This window comes from Cydia fagiglandana, chromosome 26, assembly GCF_963556715.1.
Source record: "Cydia fagiglandana chromosome 26, ilCydFagi1.1, whole genome shotgun sequence".
Taxonomy (NCBI): domain Eukaryota; kingdom Metazoa; phylum Arthropoda; class Insecta; order Lepidoptera; family Tortricidae; genus Cydia; species Cydia fagiglandana.
The window spans coordinates 5,367,154-5,385,488 of record NC_085957.1 but is presented as its reverse complement, the minus strand read 5'-3'; the positions used below and the strand labels follow the sequence as shown (position 1 = coordinate 5,385,488).

Genomic DNA, 18,335 nt, shown 5'->3' with positions numbered 1-18,335 from the left:
CTTTGAAAAGTACGCAAGGTCTTAATAAGCGAAATGTACCTACCTATTAAAAAGTACTTGGAACAACTAAACTTTATTTCTAAAATAAAAACAGCATACGTAATCGTCACTCTAAGGTAACACTACCACAATACTCTATGTGCTTTTAAAAGTATGCTAGGCCTCAAAAATCGAAATAGTAAACAGTACTTACATAGTACGTTGATAAAACTGGGCTTGAAACACTACAGTAAAAGCAGTATAATCGCCGACACTGTTAAACTGTCCATCGGTGGACCTTATGCCTTTTGTAATAAGGTCAACCGATGTACAAAGAGTATTGATGTATGTATAAACAAAATTTATGTATCTGAAATAAACAACAATCAACTGTTACCTTTTAAGATGTGTATGGTTTTTTAAAAGCACATAAAGTTGGACTCGAGAATCGAAAACAGTAAAAAGTACTTACATTGAAAGTACGTTGGAAGAACTGGGTTCGAATCCGCGCATGCGCTGTGGAGGTGCGCGCGCGACTGATCTTATATAAGTGGTAGTTGACTTCTTGAACCGGTGTCCGTCGCACAGTGACCGATTATAACAGTATAGCAATCTCACCTGCCGGCCTGGCCAAGGCAGGCGTGTCTCACTCCGCGATTTCGTCGCTTTGCTACAGGTAGCTAAAAGTACATCCGTTCGGCCCCAATTTTGGGGTTTGCCATAAGCCGCGCGTGGCGCTGTCGCCACCTAGCGGCCATATCTGTGCTGATCGTCACAGACGCGTTTTGTTAGAGAGTGAGTCTTCTGTACCTAGTACTATTATTTATTCTGTGGCCAAGGTGACAATCGAGGATAGAATTTGGAGTGTTATTGATATTTCACTGATACCTAAAAATTTCTAGAGTTAGAAAAAGAAAAGTTTGCAACGATTTTGATAGCCCACGTCACGCAGGGCAAAGTGTTATTTTAAACGTCAGTCTTCTATGAAATTATGACGATTTCTTGGGCTAGGTAACTCTACCACTTTGAGCATTAAAAGTTCGTCTTTTATGTTTTAGTTTAGACGTGTTTAATGAAAAATACTGCAATTGGTTTCAACAAAATTAACAAATTGAATCTAAAATACTCCAAATTGTAATTGTACCTACTGTGATTAACTTTAGTTAGAGCCACTTGCCGGTCTACTGGGAATAACCTTAGGGCCACATGTACCATTTCACTAACCCAGAGTTAACCAGTTATACCTAGAGTTACCGTGGTTACCAGTACAATATGACACTGGGTTAATGGTTTAACTGGTTAATTCCGGGTTAGTGACCTGGTGCGAGTGGCGCTTAGTGTGCGTTTGCGTACTGTTATATAATAGTTTACTGTGTCAATCAGTAACAGTATGGCGTAAGTGTTTAGCGGTCGTGTTATCAACTTGAACCCGCTGAAGTTCTGATTACTACGAAATTGATATCATTATTGTTGAACAACAGTTTGCATTTATTTATATTCGTTTAATTAATCACAACAAATGTAGGAAAAACAAATAATTATCGAGTACTTAAGGGCCACCCCACATTATGGAAAATGACGTCGTTGCGCCGCTGCGTCGACGTTGCGTCGAGCAGCGGCCATAGAGTTATAAACGCCGACGCTCGAAAGACGCTAAATGTGGGATGGCCCTAACAAGTGACTGTGGGTATTGGTGGGTCTGCCATCTTGTGGCAAAAATCGGAAAGTTAAACTTTCTCTTTTACTCAAATTGAGGCGTAAACAGAGAAAGATGCCCGCAATTTGCGAACTACGGTGTTCGTGGTAGGATCTTATAGTCTGTATACAGGATGATGCATGAGACGTGAGCAGGACTAATCCTGCACACTCAGTAGCTGATAATTGATCGATCACCGTCGTATTTAGATGAAACAGCCACACTTTATCCTATTTTTTAACTTTTTGGCGAGGACAAATTTAATTCTCTACGATCATGGTGACCCTACAAGACCTAATTAATAAACATAAAACCTCTTTAACCGTAATGACAGCATTATGATTACGAAGATAATAAACTATCAAACTTGAGTGAGATACGAGTTTTCAAAAGTAACCAGACCGTGATGACATTCAATTTGAATGACACAGAATATCGGTAGTTTAGTATTCTAATTGTAGGGTGACCATGCATGTCGTAAATAAATTAATAACTTTTTTTTTTCATCACGACTAGAAAATTAACGTTTACCTCACTAATACTGATACGAAACAGTTGCTTATTATTTACGAAATGCGCAGTGTTAGTCCTGCTCACGTCGCCTGAATCATCCTGTATTTAGGTATTTAAATAAAAGTAAACATATTTGTAAATTTTCCGGTAGTTTAAACATTTATTGGTTAACCAACCAAATACAAAACCGCCTGGATCAGTCACTGAACGACCAGACTTTAACCTACATTATTTGATCATGTAATGTTTTCATCTACCCTCAACTGGATTAAGGAGCCATTTGAAGGTAGATTTTGTTTACTTTTATTTAAATAATTAAAGATACAGAGTATAGATATGTTATTTTTTTTTATTTTTTATTATGAATGGGCTTACTCATGGCCACAGACTAGCCGAGGCGTAGACGTGGCGTGACGTGATGGATGTTATTGCCAAAAGAAGACGGTATGTCAAATTTAATGCAACATTTATGCGAAACCATGATTTGCAAGAATTTGGTGAAGTGTTTGTGACTTTCCACGACAAAAGGTACCTTGTGGCGGCTGGCGCTTACGTCGCATAGCTCCGCAATAATATTGGAGTGGCGTTAATAATGGCGTAAGCGCCAACCGCCATAAGGTACCTTTACCGTGGGATATATTTAATTTACCACATAATTTACTAATAACATTACTATCGCTTACTAAAACTATGGGTTCCGTAGTCAAATAGGAAATACAAAAATATTTAAGTAGGTATTCATTTTGTTTTATTTAGCTTGCTCATTTGTTAATGTAATAAAATATTTATAACAATTATAAGGAAAAAAACAAAACAGTTAGAACAAGATTAAACTTATTCTCGTTACTCGTAAATATTACTAGGAATCGCTGATTGAGATATCATGTTTACTAACACATTAATTACCTGATTAAAATAGTTAATATTTAAATATATGAGAATGTTCCTGAAAAATAATCTAGTAGGTAGTATTTATAAAGAACCGACTGTAAAACAAAAAAAAAACTGGCCAAGTGCGAGTCGGACTCGCGCACGAAGGGTTCCGTACCATAATGCAAAAAAAAGGCAAAAAAAACGGTCACCCATTCAAGTACTGACCCCGCCCGACGTTGTTTAACTTCGGTCAAAAATCACGTTTGTTGTATGTGAGCCCCACTTAAATCTTTATTTTATTCTGTTTTTAGTATTTGTTGTTATAGAGGCAACAGAAATACATCATCTGTGAAAATGTCAACTGTTTAGCTATCACGGTTCGTGAGATACAGCCTGGTGACCAGGTGACAGACGGACGGACAGCAGTCTTAGTAATAGGGTCCCGTTTTACCCCTTCGGTACAGAACCCTAAAAATACTGCTTGACCGCGCGACCGCGAAGCGCGAGTGAAGACTTTGAGTGACATTCCATTTCCAACTGCAGCTGCAATACTGTTCATTTTACTATGGAAACGCGTCGCTGTCATTGTCAATTTTCATAGAAAATGAACAGTATTGCAGCTGCAGTTGGAAATGGAATGTCACTTTTTCCGTTATAGGCTTTAGTTTGCAAATATAATGTGTAATCTTAAATAAAAGAGCGTTAGTATTATTTATAAAAAAAAAAATTCTTTCAGTTAAAACAGTATATATTTTGGTGAGATGTTATACAAATCTTTGGCATAGGTGTTATATAAAACATTACGAATTTTTATTTTTAGTTTAAAATAAAAACTTTTTACAAAAAAAAGAAAACCGACTTCAAAAAGGATGAAATAAAATATTATCCTTTTTAAGTCTATGCGTTACCAACTGATATGTTTGAAGTCGGTGCCAAGCCAACTTTTGAAGCATACCATTATTTTAGTGCGATTCGATAAGGATGTACGTTGGATTGCCTTACAATGAACGTACTTTCTGTAGGTACAGTCGACGTTAAAAATATGTTTACACTTCTCGTCTTATTACAAAGGAGTAAGGTGCAAAAGTGTATAATACCTTTCTTTGACGTCGACTGTACCTAAGAACACACCTCAGAACACACGATCACGATCGATCTTCTTGGCACAGTCCGTACCGTATGTTTGTCGTGTGGCAAACGTGGGATTGGAACTGAAGTTATTTCCCGTCCCTTATTCAGAGGACTACATTTCAAAATATAAAACAATTCAAAGAATTTACGTTCTTGCCAAATTTCACCTAAAGCGGTTCAATTGTTAAGCCATAAAAAGGCGACAAAGAGGCAGACAGAATTACTTACACATTTATAATAGTTCTAATGGTACACTTCTAATGGGATTTATAGTCATAAAGCTGATTATTTTTGACGGGTATTCTTTACTACTTGGCTTGGCACCGACTTCAAACATATCAGTTGGTAACGCATAGACTTAAAAAGGATAATATTTTATTTCATCCTTTTTGAAGTCGGTTTTCTTTTTTTTGTAAAAAGTTTTTATTTTTCCATTTTTAGTTTTAACGCATTGTTAATAGCGCGACGCGTGAATGAAAAACAACATCATGATTAACACTAAATTCGTGTATTTACTTTAATAAATATGTAATCTGGAATTTTCTCGAGTCCGTCTGGGAAATTATAATTCCTGTCACTACACTAAATCCATCCTCCGCCCCGCCACTGACCCAATCCCTCAACCCCCCCGATCACTCAACCTCATAGCGTATCAACCCCTGATCCATGTACCCTTCGGCCCTGAACCAGCCGCCCTTCAACCACCATTACCCGACCCCTTAATCCCCGACCCCTTAACTCCTAACCCTAACCCCCGATCAGTAGCCTTACCAGCTTACCAAGAGTTTGACATTGATTTATTCGCTAGCGCGTGTGTGTAACTTACTTTCTTTGCATCTCACTCGTACTGGCATATTAGTGCGAGCGAGGTGCATAAAAAGTAAGTTACGAAGACGTTAGCGTCGCTAACTTAGCGAATATGTCAATGTCAAACTCGTGGTAAGGCTACACTTGCACTACGTCAAATTGGCGGTGTTCGGAAGCAAATGCTCGAGTTACTTTAGAAAACACCGAAATCACTTTACACGTGCCTTTAAAAACTGAGGAGTTCCCTCAATTCCTCATGGATTCCATCATCAGACCAGAACCAAAAATAATACGGAAACACCTTGGAGGCAACTCCTTCCAAACAAAAAAAGAATTACTCAAATCGGATCACAGGTGCCGGAGTAATCGCTGAACATACTACATTTAATAAATCATCATCATTATCATCAAAACAATCATCATCATCAGGTCTACTTCATCAAAGTGGTGGTTTTCGGGAGAAAATGCTCGAGTTGCTTAAGAAAATACCCAAATCACCATGCATGTGCCTTTAAAAATTGAGGAGTTCCCTCAATTCCTCATGGATCCCATCATCAGAACAGAACCAAATTAAAATGGGACCAACTCGGAGGTAGCTCCTTTCAAACAAAAAAAGAATTACTCAAATCGGACTACGGATGTCGGAGTAATCGGTGAACGTACATAGAAAAAAAAAAATAGCCACAACCGAATACAGAACCTCCTCCTTCTATGAAATGGAAGTCGGTTAAAAATGGAAGTCGGTTAAAAATGGAAGTCGGTTAAAAAACGCTTTCAATACATAATTGATAAATATCGTAAAAAGTCCATAAAATTGTCATATTGAGATTTGTTCAGTGGCAATAAAGTAAAATAAAAACAATAGTGTAGTGTTTAAGCCCATTCGGGGAAAAATAGTTTAAACGCTGCAGGCTCCCCTCCTTCGGGTACTTTACACACGTGAATCTGAAAATAAAAACAAATTGTTATTTATGAATACTTGGGGCATACTGAAAATTCCTGGACTGGCCGCCCCGGGTGTCACCCATTTAGGTAGGTTCCTGCCTTCGGTATCGGACAGTGTTAAATTCTCTAATAATGAGTGTTATAAATTAAAATATAATATATTATTGAAGTGATATATAAGTCACTTACCCAAGCGGGGCAGTTGTTATTCTTGAGATACTCTTCTGCTCTATTCATTGCCTCCATTTTTTCCTGAAATTATTTAATAAAATCTTAATGACCTGTTTGTAAGCTGGTGCTATGCCGCGAAAGTTATTAGTGTTAAGTTGTATCCAGACGAGACAATCTGATGAAATTCTCCGATCGAACAGGGCCGTGCGGACGCAAATGCCAATTTGATTCCCCGATCACATCAGCAGGTGCGGACACAAAAATGCCAATTTTCATAGTAGAATGCAAATGGGTGATTTAATTTGTGTACGTGTGGACGCTAGATGAGATTGACCAATTATTTTCCTGAACAAATCGACTGATTTCGTCAGTCCCGTCTGGATACCGGTTACGGTTACGGTTGCTCCTCATACCTACTAATATTTGTCCCCACCTCCTTATTTTCATTTTTTTTGTTAACACGCTCACCCGCATCTTAGAAAAACGTATTTTTGTTTATTTTTAATCAAAGAAGGAGAAGATAAGAGATAAATGTTTACCTTCTGGTTGGATTTCTTCCCGACCCACACGAAAACTCCACTATTATGAGCGTCCAGGATATAACACTCCTAAAACAGTCAAAACAAACGGATAACATTTATTACTATGTATATCAAAACAATAGAAACACAGATCTTCTATTTTTTGTTATGTTAGATACACTTTTAACAAACTAAATGTATAATGTTGTGCACAGGAGACTATTGCATCTAGGTACTCTATCGGCGCGATTCGGGAAATAAATGAGATATTCACTAGATATGAAATAGTCAAGATAATTATGTGACGTTCCACGGCAAAAGGTACCTTACGCGGTTGGCGCTTACGCTATTATTAACGCCGCTCCAATGTTATTGCGGCCGCCTTTTGCCGTGGAACGTCACATATCTTTACTATTTCATTACTAGTGAGTCTCTAATTCATTTCCCGAATCGCGCCGTATAACAGTTCAATACAGTGATAAATAAGCAAGGAATCGTTTCATATTATGTACCATGGTATAGGTAATAATATACTCCGCCTGGTACCTACGCTCTTCCCGTCTTTTCTAGGTCACCTAACTGACACAAGCCTACGTCATCATGCGACAGCGCTATATGATAATATGCGATAGCGCTATATATAGCGGCCATTTTAGTGTGACGTAGGCCTGTGTCACTCTGGGAAGAGAAGACCATGTTTTATTAGACTATGTTATGTACTTACATCGGATTTAAGCTGGGATTTCCCCGTGATCGGCTTGATTTCGATGGTCTTCATCTGACCAGATGCGTCAGATATTTCAAAGAGTCTCACTGCCTTCGCGACTCCAGTTTCGAACTTCTGCAGACATGAAATATTAAAAATGTTAGAGTTTAACGCGGCAACACTAAATTTTATTAGGTACTTATATCAAGAAATACATGTAATGTAAACAAAAAAAAAAGATTTTAACTGACGACTGCAACGTTAAGTTTTTTATTCATCATTCGAATACCATTATTCCTGCGCTTTTGATGTCTCTGCTCTACCTATAACCTATAAGGCAAACGTACTAGTGTTCGACGTGCTAATGACCAATAGATGACACCTTGCTGTCACCTCTATTGACAATGACTTAAGTTTCAAGATATGTACTGGGACCACGTCTAGCACCAGTAGAAAATAGAATAGAAATAAAAAAATATTTATTTGGCGTAAAAAACATACATTAGGTAAGTACAACATAAAACATACACCAAATAGGATGCCGCTCAGCATAAGCAGTGTCTGTAAGACACTGTGCTGATTTTCAGGGCACCCAGTAGCTACGTTTATCTTAATATCTTTCATTTCCAAGGAAACAAAGAGGAAGCTGCTGTCAGCTACATCAATGCGTATTGATACTTGTATCAATTTGTTTCCTATTTGCAAGGTATGGTAATATCGGCCAATTTCCTTGATACAATGAGTGATGTTCTCCTGAGTTACCTACACTCATCAAGATGAAATGACATGTACCTCGTCATCCCCACCATCAGACGCAGGGGGCACGGAGTCCTTGTCTCCCGAACCCAGCGCAGCAAAGAAGTTGTTCAGCTCTTCATCGGTGGAGCTTGAATCTGAAACAAGAGAACGGATATAGTGGGTACAGCTAGCGGCAAAGTGCATACTTAATGAATGGAATTCATTCAGAAGTGGGTATGCACTTTTGCAGCTGGACGTACCTGCATGAGAAAAAAGCTCGCTACGTTAATCGTTGCATCTAACATACGCTGTCCGATAATAGTTATCTGACGAATAAAACAAAAATACTCGCGCTTTTACACTGTAAGCCCCCATTCGCACGACAGCATTTTCAACGCGCGTTAAAAAAGCGTTCGAATGGCACAAATGGATACATGTGTATTTATTCACACGATGCGGTGGCGCGCGCGCACACACACACACACACACGCACGCACGCACGCACGCACGCACGCACGCACGCACGCACGCACGCACGCACGCACGCACGCACGCACGCACGCACGCACGCACGCACGCACGCACGCACGCACGCACGCACGCACGCACGCACGCACGCACGCACGCACGCACGCACGCACGCACGCACGCACGCACGCACGCACGCACGCACGCACGCACGCACGCACGCACGCACGCACGCACGCACGCACGCACGCACGCACGCACGCACGCACGCACGCACGCACGCACGCACGCACGCACGCACGCACGCACGCACGCACGCACGCACGCACGCACGCACGCACGCACGCACGCACGCACGCACGCACGCACGCACGCACGCACGCACGCACGCACGCACGCACGCACGCACGCACGCACGCACGCACGCACGCACGCACGCACGCACGCACGCACGCACGCACGCACGCACGCACGCACGCACGCACGCACGCACGCACGCACGCACGCACGCACGCACGCACGCACGCACGCACGCACGCACGCACGCACGCACGCACGCACGCACGCACGCACGCACGCACGCACGCACGCACGCACGCACGCACGCACGCACGCACGCACGCACGCACGCACGCACGCACGCACGCACACACACACACACACACACACACACACACACACACACACACACACACACACACACACACACACACACACACACACACACACACACACACACACACACACACACACACACAAAAAATAGGACAAAAATAGTCCAGCGAAAAGGTAAATAACACCATTTTTTACTGTAAGCCTTTCATTTAATGAAAACATTGGGACATTGGGACAAAGCAAAGCAGTAAAGGGAATCGCCTAGCGTGGCACGGGCATGTAATGTGGAGGGATGAAAGTCATTTGACGAGAAAGGTATTACGGATGAATGTGGACGGAGAGGAAGACCGACGAAAAGGTGGATGGACTGTGTGAGAGATGATATGAAACGAACGCAAGTGAATGATGAGATGACGGGTGAGAGAGAGGTATGGAAAAGAAATACTGCACCGACCCCAAGTGAATGGGACAAGGGCAAGCGAATGATGATTTGGATAAAGCATACCGATGATCTGCACTCGGCCCCTCCCGTTATGGTCTTGGTCCCGGATCTGGTTGGCGGCCCTGATGGCCGTGTGGCGCTCCACACTCTTCGCCTCCGCGCCCACGTAGACGAACACATCATGCCCCTTGTCCAGGATAAAGCAGTCGCCTGCGTTCATCTTGGATATGTGAGCTTCCACCTGTAAATAAAATAGTATAACTATTAAATTTAAAATCCGCCATATAGTAACAGCACCAGTCATGGGACATTTAAGAGGAAATTTGGAGTATTTATGATATTTCCCTTATACATGTAAATGGTCTACCGCTTAGCGTGTTAAAAGATGAAAGTCCTATCCGTCTTTCATGTTTTAGGCGTGTTGTATCAAAGATAATGCAATTAGTTTCCACATATTTAACAAATTAAAACTATGCTATTTTTCTCCAGTCATGGACACTAAAGCTCCAGTAATGGGCCCCCGGTAATGGACGTGGATCCAGTAATGGGCCCCCTATAATGGACATTACTCTATCAGTATAAAATATTGAAATGGGGAATAAGTTACGGCAAAAAAATCCATTTTTGGTATAAGCTTTTATCGCTGAATGTATTAGATCCATCGAGACAATTTATCCAATATACCCAAACACAATTAGTTAGGGTTTATTGCGATAAAGTTCCCATGGCCACCTCCTGTCTCCAAAATATTGAAATAGGTCATCAGATCAGGTCGATGTTATCATAATTGCATTATCATCCGATTTGCATACTTAATTACGTACTTACACAAAATTTCAACTGAATCGGAAATCGAAAAGTGGCTCAAATTCAGCTACCAAGATTGGACCCACACTAACTAACAGGGCAAGTTAAATAAAAGTTTGGAAAAACGATATTAATTTATCCGAAGGCCGAGAACACCTCCTGATTGACATATTTCGTAACTACATTTTACTTCTGTATTGTTTAAATATGAAATTATGGCATGGCAAGCATCATTCTGTCAATTGTCCCATCATAGGAGGTACGCAGTTTTACAGCTCCTATAATGGGATTGGGCCTAATACCACTATTTTGTTACATCTGTGGAGTCACAACATAGTGTGTTGTATACCTTATCTCATCGTAAATGCAATTAACAAGACACATTCTAGTTTTCATCAAGTATTAATTAATTAAAATTTAATAAATTAACTCAACTCTCTTAGCGAAGTTGTTAAGAATTCATAGTGGTACTTTTTTCCACTGACACGACAACTTTTGGATTGACGCCAATTTCTTAAATGACAACCGAATTTAATGAAACTTCAAACTGAGACAGCTTTAGGACTCTTATGTATGATAACATACAGCCAGTGTTTATAAACTACTTTTAGATACTTATTTTAGAGGAATTATGTTTTTTTGTCCCATTACTGGTTCCACGTCCATTATAGGGTATACTACTATATATCATCATTGACCTTTGCGTCTATTGCAGACGATTTATGGTATAACACCGGAGAGACGTCGTTTTTGGTGGCTGAATAGACCGAGATTGCTGAATAGACGAGAGATGCGAGACAGACATGTTCTACTACAAGAGAGAGTTGCGTTCGGTGAAAGGGTAAAATCCCCCTACGCTATATCAAAAAATATGTAAAAAATTTCTGACATAATTTTGGAAAAGAGCTCTTCCAAATGATAGATCCATTTCTAACAAACATAGCTAAGAATCACTACAAGGAAATTAGCTTTCATGTAAAAAAACATCATCGTAATGGATTCATCCGTTGGAGAGATGACAGACACAGACAGACATTGCACATCCTCTTTTTGCGTTTGGGGTAAAAAAATAGATGACGTAATGTACAGTTTGTGCAGAAAGAGAAGAGTCGTGGAATGTTTGGGGCTCAATACATTCCACGACTCTTCTCTTAGCGCAGTAGTGTGGTAGTGTGGTAGTACCTAGTACTAGATATAGATATATGTTACGAAAATGTTTATGCTATGTTTCACGTAATTGAAGTCTGGTCCTTCGAACCGGATTATTTAAGCATGTCGTTTGAAAATGAGAGCGTAACATCAATTGTACGTTTTTGCGGTGGGTTACCGTATCTCTTAAGTAACGCCTGTACAAAATTACCTGTGTGACGCGGACGTTCTTCTTGCCTTTAATCTGGAACAGGCGCCGCTCGGAGCCCTCGTTTGTGGTCACCTTACTGAACCCTGATGCGTGTCCGCCGTCCAAATACATAATCACTGAAAAAAAAAGATTTTTTCAAAGATATGTTTACACTTTTTGCCTTATTACAAAGGAGTAAGGTGCAAAAGTGTAAACATATCTTTGACGTCGACTGTACAGATTATATTTGCCCTATTTTTCATACAAAATAAATATTGTCTTCAATGGACGCCATCGCCACGCCATATCATTGTGATTGACGTTGCTTGTCACGCCTTAAACGTAACAAAATTCGCAATACATTGCGTCTTAGAATAATCTTTAAAGTGTATTAAAAGTCAAACTACAAGTTATTTTTAAAAGTCGCCGAACAAATGTTGCTCAGTATGAGGAGTACAGCCTACAGTTTAATTTTTTGCTCATATTACAGGCCACACCCGGTATAAAACTACTTTATAATAAAATTAATACTTAAAAATTAAACTAATCTAAACAGTCTTGTAAATAATGAAAAAGTATTAACCGAAATAAATGTCATATAACTAAAGAAAAAGTGACCAGTTTTCTAAACTGTTCTGTGGCATGAAAAATAAAACAATTTGTTTGAACACGTTTACAAGTCGCTAACATACACATACACATGTATGTACACGTTACGTGATTGTAGATTTTTGCTGAAGTTATTACAATAAAGTGTTAAATTGTGGCGTTCCATGTCAAAAGGTACCTTATGGCGGATGGCACTTACGTCGTATAGCACCGCAATAATATTGGAGTGGCGTTAATAATAGCGTAAGCGCCAACCGCCATAAGGTACCTTTTGCCGTGGAACGTCACAATTATGTACTTAATTTATCTGTTTATCACCCACTAGTGACCCACCACAAAACTGTACGGAACCCTTAATACCTAGGATCATTATGTTGTCCGTCCGTCCGTCAGTTACCTTAGAAAAAAAACAAATGCGAACGCCAAAAAATATATGATTCCGGCCAGGATCGAACTGGCGGCCTTCTGCGTGTAAAGCAGATGTGATAACCACTACACCACGGAACCACGTGACAGTTGATGTGAAATGTATGCTCACACGCATTGATAACTTTCACTGTCCACACCGAACTACGTTACCAAAGACATATATGTAACTTCGTATAAGATGAATAAAGTCTAAGAAAAAAACGTGCCTCGGAAATCAAGAAAAAGTCATTCTCGGATAGATGCCGCACACACCTTTAGCCTATTCTCGGCTAGATGGCGTGACGACACCGTTTCATTCAGTGAATGAACATGGGTGAAAATGATATATAAATAATAAAATCATTTATCCATATAATATATTTTGATTTTTTTGGTAATTTTATACGTGTTTATTTTGAGTTATAGTCGGTGTCGATTGATGGCAGTAAATTTACAGTGACTACAACATTTACTATGACAGGACACCTCTATACTATCTATTCTTTTTGATTAGACCTATACCCGGTCAAACAACTGTGTCAGTAGATAAAGGCGCGTAATTCAAGCTTTTTAGGACGTTAACCCTGAGCGTCTACTTTTTGCATGTAGACACTAAAACAATTTCGGCAGATACTAAAATTGTATCTGCTCTAAGCTATAGAAAACCGCGTATTACTTACTAGGCTTGAAGTTGTCCAGAAACAGCTGGCTCTCATAACCTTGGACTTCTCTGTGCTGTATAGCGGCTCCGTTGAAACGGGCTTCGTCCAGATTGACGGACAATATACCCACATGTAGACACTAAAACAATTTCTATAGGTACTATGGTGTGTCTCGATCAAGTCTCGATACTCACTAGGCTTGAAGTAGTCCAGAAACAGCTGGCTCTCATAACCCTGGACCTCCCTGTGCTGTATAGCGGCTCCGTTGAAACGGGCTTCGTCCAGATTGACGGACAATATACCCACATGTAGACACTAAAACAATTTCTGTAGGTACTATGGTGTGTCTCGATCAAGTCTCGATACTCACTAGGCTTGAAGTAGTCCAGAAACAGCTGGCTCTCATAACCCTGGACCTCCCTGTGCTGTATAGCGGCTCCGTTGAAATGGGCTTCGTCCAGATTGACGGACAATATACCCACATGTAGACACTAAAACAATTTCTGTAGGTACTATGGTGTGTCTCGATCACGTCTCGATACTCACTAGGCTTGAAGTAGTCCAGAATCAGCTGGCTCTCATAACCTTGGACTTCTCTGTGCTGTATAGCGGCTCCGTTGAAACGGGCTTCGTCCAGATTGACGGACAATATACCCACATGTAGACACTAAAACAATTTCTATAGGTACTATGGTGTGTCTTGATCAAGTCTCGATACTCACTAGGCTTGAAGTAGTCCAGAAACTGCTGGCTCTCATAACCCTGGACCTCCCTGTGCTGTATAGCGGCTCCGTTGAAACGGGCTTCGTCCAGATTGACGGACAAGATGGCCGCTGCGCCCTTCTCGTCCTGCGAGCTCTCGCGGCCCAGCCAGAAGTGCACATCGTAGCTCAGGGATGGTGAGATGCCTGTTGTCTGTAAATATGTGTTTTTTAGTTATTGTAAGTCTTTTTTCTCGTATTTTCATGACAGGGTCGCGACCATAGGCACAGAGACCACATATTGTGCACAGAATGATGAAGAATGCTCTTATTCTGCACGATTTTTCGCCGCGCCGTCCTAACAGTTAGGCGCCTGTGGAAGTTTACCTACTCTGAACCTATTCGTATGTGGACACAGTGAGTGTTATTATCAAAGATTTGTTAGAGATATATATCTCATATATATTGAGGTTTAAAGTGTTCTCTTAAGATTAGCCATGTTTTTCGACGTATACCGGGTGTGGCCTGTAACACGAGCAAATAATTAAAACAGATTGTACTCCTCAAGCGGTGACACTTTTATTCAACAACTTTTAAAAATTATAAAGTATGTAGACTCCCTATTTTTCATACACAATAAATATTTTCTTCAATGGACGCCATCGCCACGCCATATCATTGTGATTGACGTTGCTTGTCAAGCCTTAAACATAACAAAATTCGCTATACATTGCGTCTTTGAATAACCTTTAAAGTGTATTAAAAATCAAACTACAAGTTATTTTTAAAGTTGCTGAACAAATGTTGATCAGTATGAGGAGTACAGCCTACAGTTTAATTTTTTGCCCATATTACAGGCCACACCCGGTATAAGGAGGTATCGCCCAAAATGTATGAAGCAGGCAAGTTTTGCGAGTGTGTCCCGTCATTAACCTGACGAAATATTAAAAACTAGTAAGTATAACATAAAAAAAAACTAAAAGCAATAAACGTTCAAAATACCTTTAAGATAATGTAAGAGTCGCCGCTATAAAATTTCCCGTGATTACTCGGGGCAACGGGCACGGGCTGAAAATTCTGAAAAAAAAAGAAACAATTAAAATAAAATTTGTCCAAAGTGTACAAACACTTTATCAATGAAGGAAAGCATAATATGTCCATATTTTATTGTGTTTTTTTTGCAAACGCCTCAAAGGAAATATAATTTTGATAATAAATAAATAAATTCTGAGAATTAACAACGTATGGCGATATTTATATTATCTTTGTTCTAATAATCAATAAGTTGACTAATTAACACATTAGTGTGATTAAAGGATAATTATGGAAAAATAAACGAGCACAATGAGTTTGTCCTTGTAATTAATGTCGTTATCGATATTCATTTACAAAATGCCATTAGTCCACTCGTAAGAATGAGTTAGATTTTTAAATAGGTATTGTAATTTCACTCGTATTTTAGGATGTTACACGATTAGATAGGTAGAGTATGGAAGTGCCACTATAAATGATAAACTACCTACAACCAATGATATTACTTGACAGTCTAGATTCTCAAGTAATGTAGAAATTAATTTAAATATGATTCTAATCTAAAACAAATAATTAAATTAAGAATTAATGAAAACAATAAAATAGGAACATGGTGACTCTATAAATTTTTCAAACTACAACCAATGATATTACCTACTTGATAACAAGTAATTTGCAAACAATGTAGTTAATGAAAATAAAATAAAAAATAAACGCAAACTCGCAAATATGTTAATAATTATATTATTTCGTTATGTTATATTTGGTTGATTGAAATATATTACCCATGTTAATTTTTCGCTTTATGCCATGATAGGTATTTCCTATCGAAGAAGAAGAAGGAGAAGCGCTGGTGGCCTAGCGGTAAGAGCGTGCGACTTTCAATCCGGAGGTCGCGGGTTCAAACCCCGGCTCGAACCAATGAGTTTTTCGGAACTTATGTACGAAATATCATTTGATATTTGCCAGTCGCTTTTCGGTGAAGGAAAACATCGTGAGGAAACCGGACTAATCCCAATAAAGCCTAGTTTCCCCTCTGGGTTGAAAGGTCAGATGGCAGTCGCTTTCGTAAAAACTAGTGCCTACGTCAAATCATGGGATTAGTTGTCAAGCGGACCCCAGGCTCCCATGAGCCGTGGCAAAATGCCGGGATAACGCCAGGAAGAAGAAGAGGAGCCATGATAGGTATTTCCTTTTAATAAAATAACTAAGTTTGATAAGGAAAATATTAAAATACATTTATTTAACATGGTTATCAGAAATCAATTTCCCCCTTTAAACTTTATTCAATTTCAATATTAATTTCTGACTGCATATTTTAATTATGATTTTATGATTTTTTATTTCAATATTTGGCTATCCACAGGGAGATTTTTTTTATAAATAATTACCTATTAATTCATTTTCAATATTTATTTCAGACTGCATATGAATTGTTACTTTATGATTTTTTTTTTCAATATTTGGCTATAGCCTATATATAGGTATACTTGGTCAAGCAAATCTTGTCAGTAGAAAAAAATGTAGGCGCGAAGGATTATCGTCTCACAGAAAATTTGAATTTCGCGCCTTTTTCTACTGACAAGATTTGCTTGACCAAGTAAAATAATATATTTTTATAAATAAGTAGTTATTATAGAGTATTGTAAATTGTATATTTATATACCTCGATCCTCCATATTTCTAGTCCCTCCTTTTTGCCACAGTTATTGAATGCAGCGTGGGGTTCCGGCATTTCCTGAATTCGGATAAAAAATGTTATTAAAAATTGTTAAAACAACATTAAATAACACTAGACCCAATTGTGTAGTGTTCCTGCCGGTGAGTAAGGTTGCCAGAGCTCAAAGAGGGTGCGGAGTGTTAGGGTCGGCAACGCGCATGAAAAACTTCAGGAGTTCCAGGCGTCCGTAGGCTACGGAGACTGCTTACCTGCTTGCCGTATGATTGTTTCCCACCGACGTATTATTAAAAAACATGTTGAAAACCAACTGAAAGGAGCCTAAGATCTTAACAATATTAAGTTTATTTCCTGGGTCGAACCTTAAAATTTAAATACACTATTCAAACTATAAAAAAGATTTAAAAAATGTAAAGTCGAAAAACAACTAACCTCAATATCTCCCATTTTGCACAGTTATATTGAACTATTTTAACTATTTTTTATATATACCTAACTAAGTACTTATGTATAAAACTAAATATACAATTTAACTCCCTCGACACTGGCACCCGGTTAGTAACTAACTAAATACATTTTGGTTTGTTTTACGTTTTATACATTATCATAAGTACCTCCAGACGTTACTTGAAATATATTGAGCCTTAAAGCAAATACATAAAGTCCACTATTGCTAGTTAAAACTGGTACTTAGTAGGTATGAACATGATAAGTTAAAATGTTTGCACATAATTTATTCAGATCGACTCGCGATTAGGGAAAATCAGAGTTTACATATAGGTATTAAACTTGTCAGTTAATATAATATTTTAGGTCTATCCTCGTGCCGCCCAATGTACATTAGGATGTACACTCAGTTTCGATGGAATGTCAACCTTAAATAAAAATAAATTAGGTAGCGTTTCATTTGTCTCGTAAATTTTTTAAACAAATGAAAATGAACCCAATTGAAAATACAACAAGATTCTAATTTCCTTGGCTATAATTTTGTATGGCGGGCGGCACGAGGCTATAACAACCAGGTCCCAAAATAGAGGAGGCTCGGAAACTGTTATAAATATGTATACATTTTTACAGCACGTATGGTGCCACTTTACCGCCCTTGGGCGGGATTAAGGACAATACGTGCCTGTCAAAAATGTAAAGGGCCATATAAATAAATAATAAATAAATAAATAAATATTATAGGACATTTTTTACACAAATTGACTAAGCCCCACGGTAAGCTCAAAAAAGCTTGTGTTGTGGGTACTCAGACAACGATATATATAAATATTTAAATACATAGAAAACAACCATGACTCAGGTACAAATATCTGTATCATCATACTTAAGACTGCATCGAGCAAAATCAGCGAAAAAGGCAGTCACCGTTTAGTCGCTAGCGTCCACATCGCTTGATAAAAAAAATTATAATAAATATCATTATTATCCCAAAGAGTGTGTTTACAACGAATCACCCTTGAAAATTTGAAATCTTTTACAATATAATAA

At 39.0% G+C, this 18,335-nt stretch overlaps 1 protein-coding gene and 1 non-coding gene across 2 annotated transcripts; both read right to left on the bottom strand.

Moving 5' to 3' along the window:
• Positions 1-5,715: 5,715 nt before the first annotated feature.
• LOC134677489 (gelsolin-like) lies at positions 5,716-17,314 on the bottom strand. Its single transcript, XM_063535970.1, has 11 exons — positions 17,274-17,314; positions 16,830-16,901; positions 15,134-15,208; positions 14,153-14,345; positions 11,773-11,888; positions 9,669-9,846; positions 8,135-8,235; positions 7,361-7,477; positions 6,655-6,723; positions 6,134-6,196; positions 5,716-5,944 (listed from the first exon to the last, which is right to left on the bottom strand). The coding sequence occupies exons 1-11, from the start codon at positions 17,286-17,288 to the stop codon at positions 5,873-5,875; spliced, it is 1,071 nt and encodes a 356-aa protein (XP_063392040.1). The 5' UTR covers positions 17,289-17,314; the 3' UTR covers positions 5,716-5,872.
• On the bottom strand, positions 12,795-12,867 carry Trnav-uac (transfer RNA valine (anticodon UAC)). The gene has a single exon. It is a non-coding gene; the product is annotated as a tRNA-Val (tRNA).
• Positions 17,315-18,335: the final 1,021 nt, after the last annotated feature.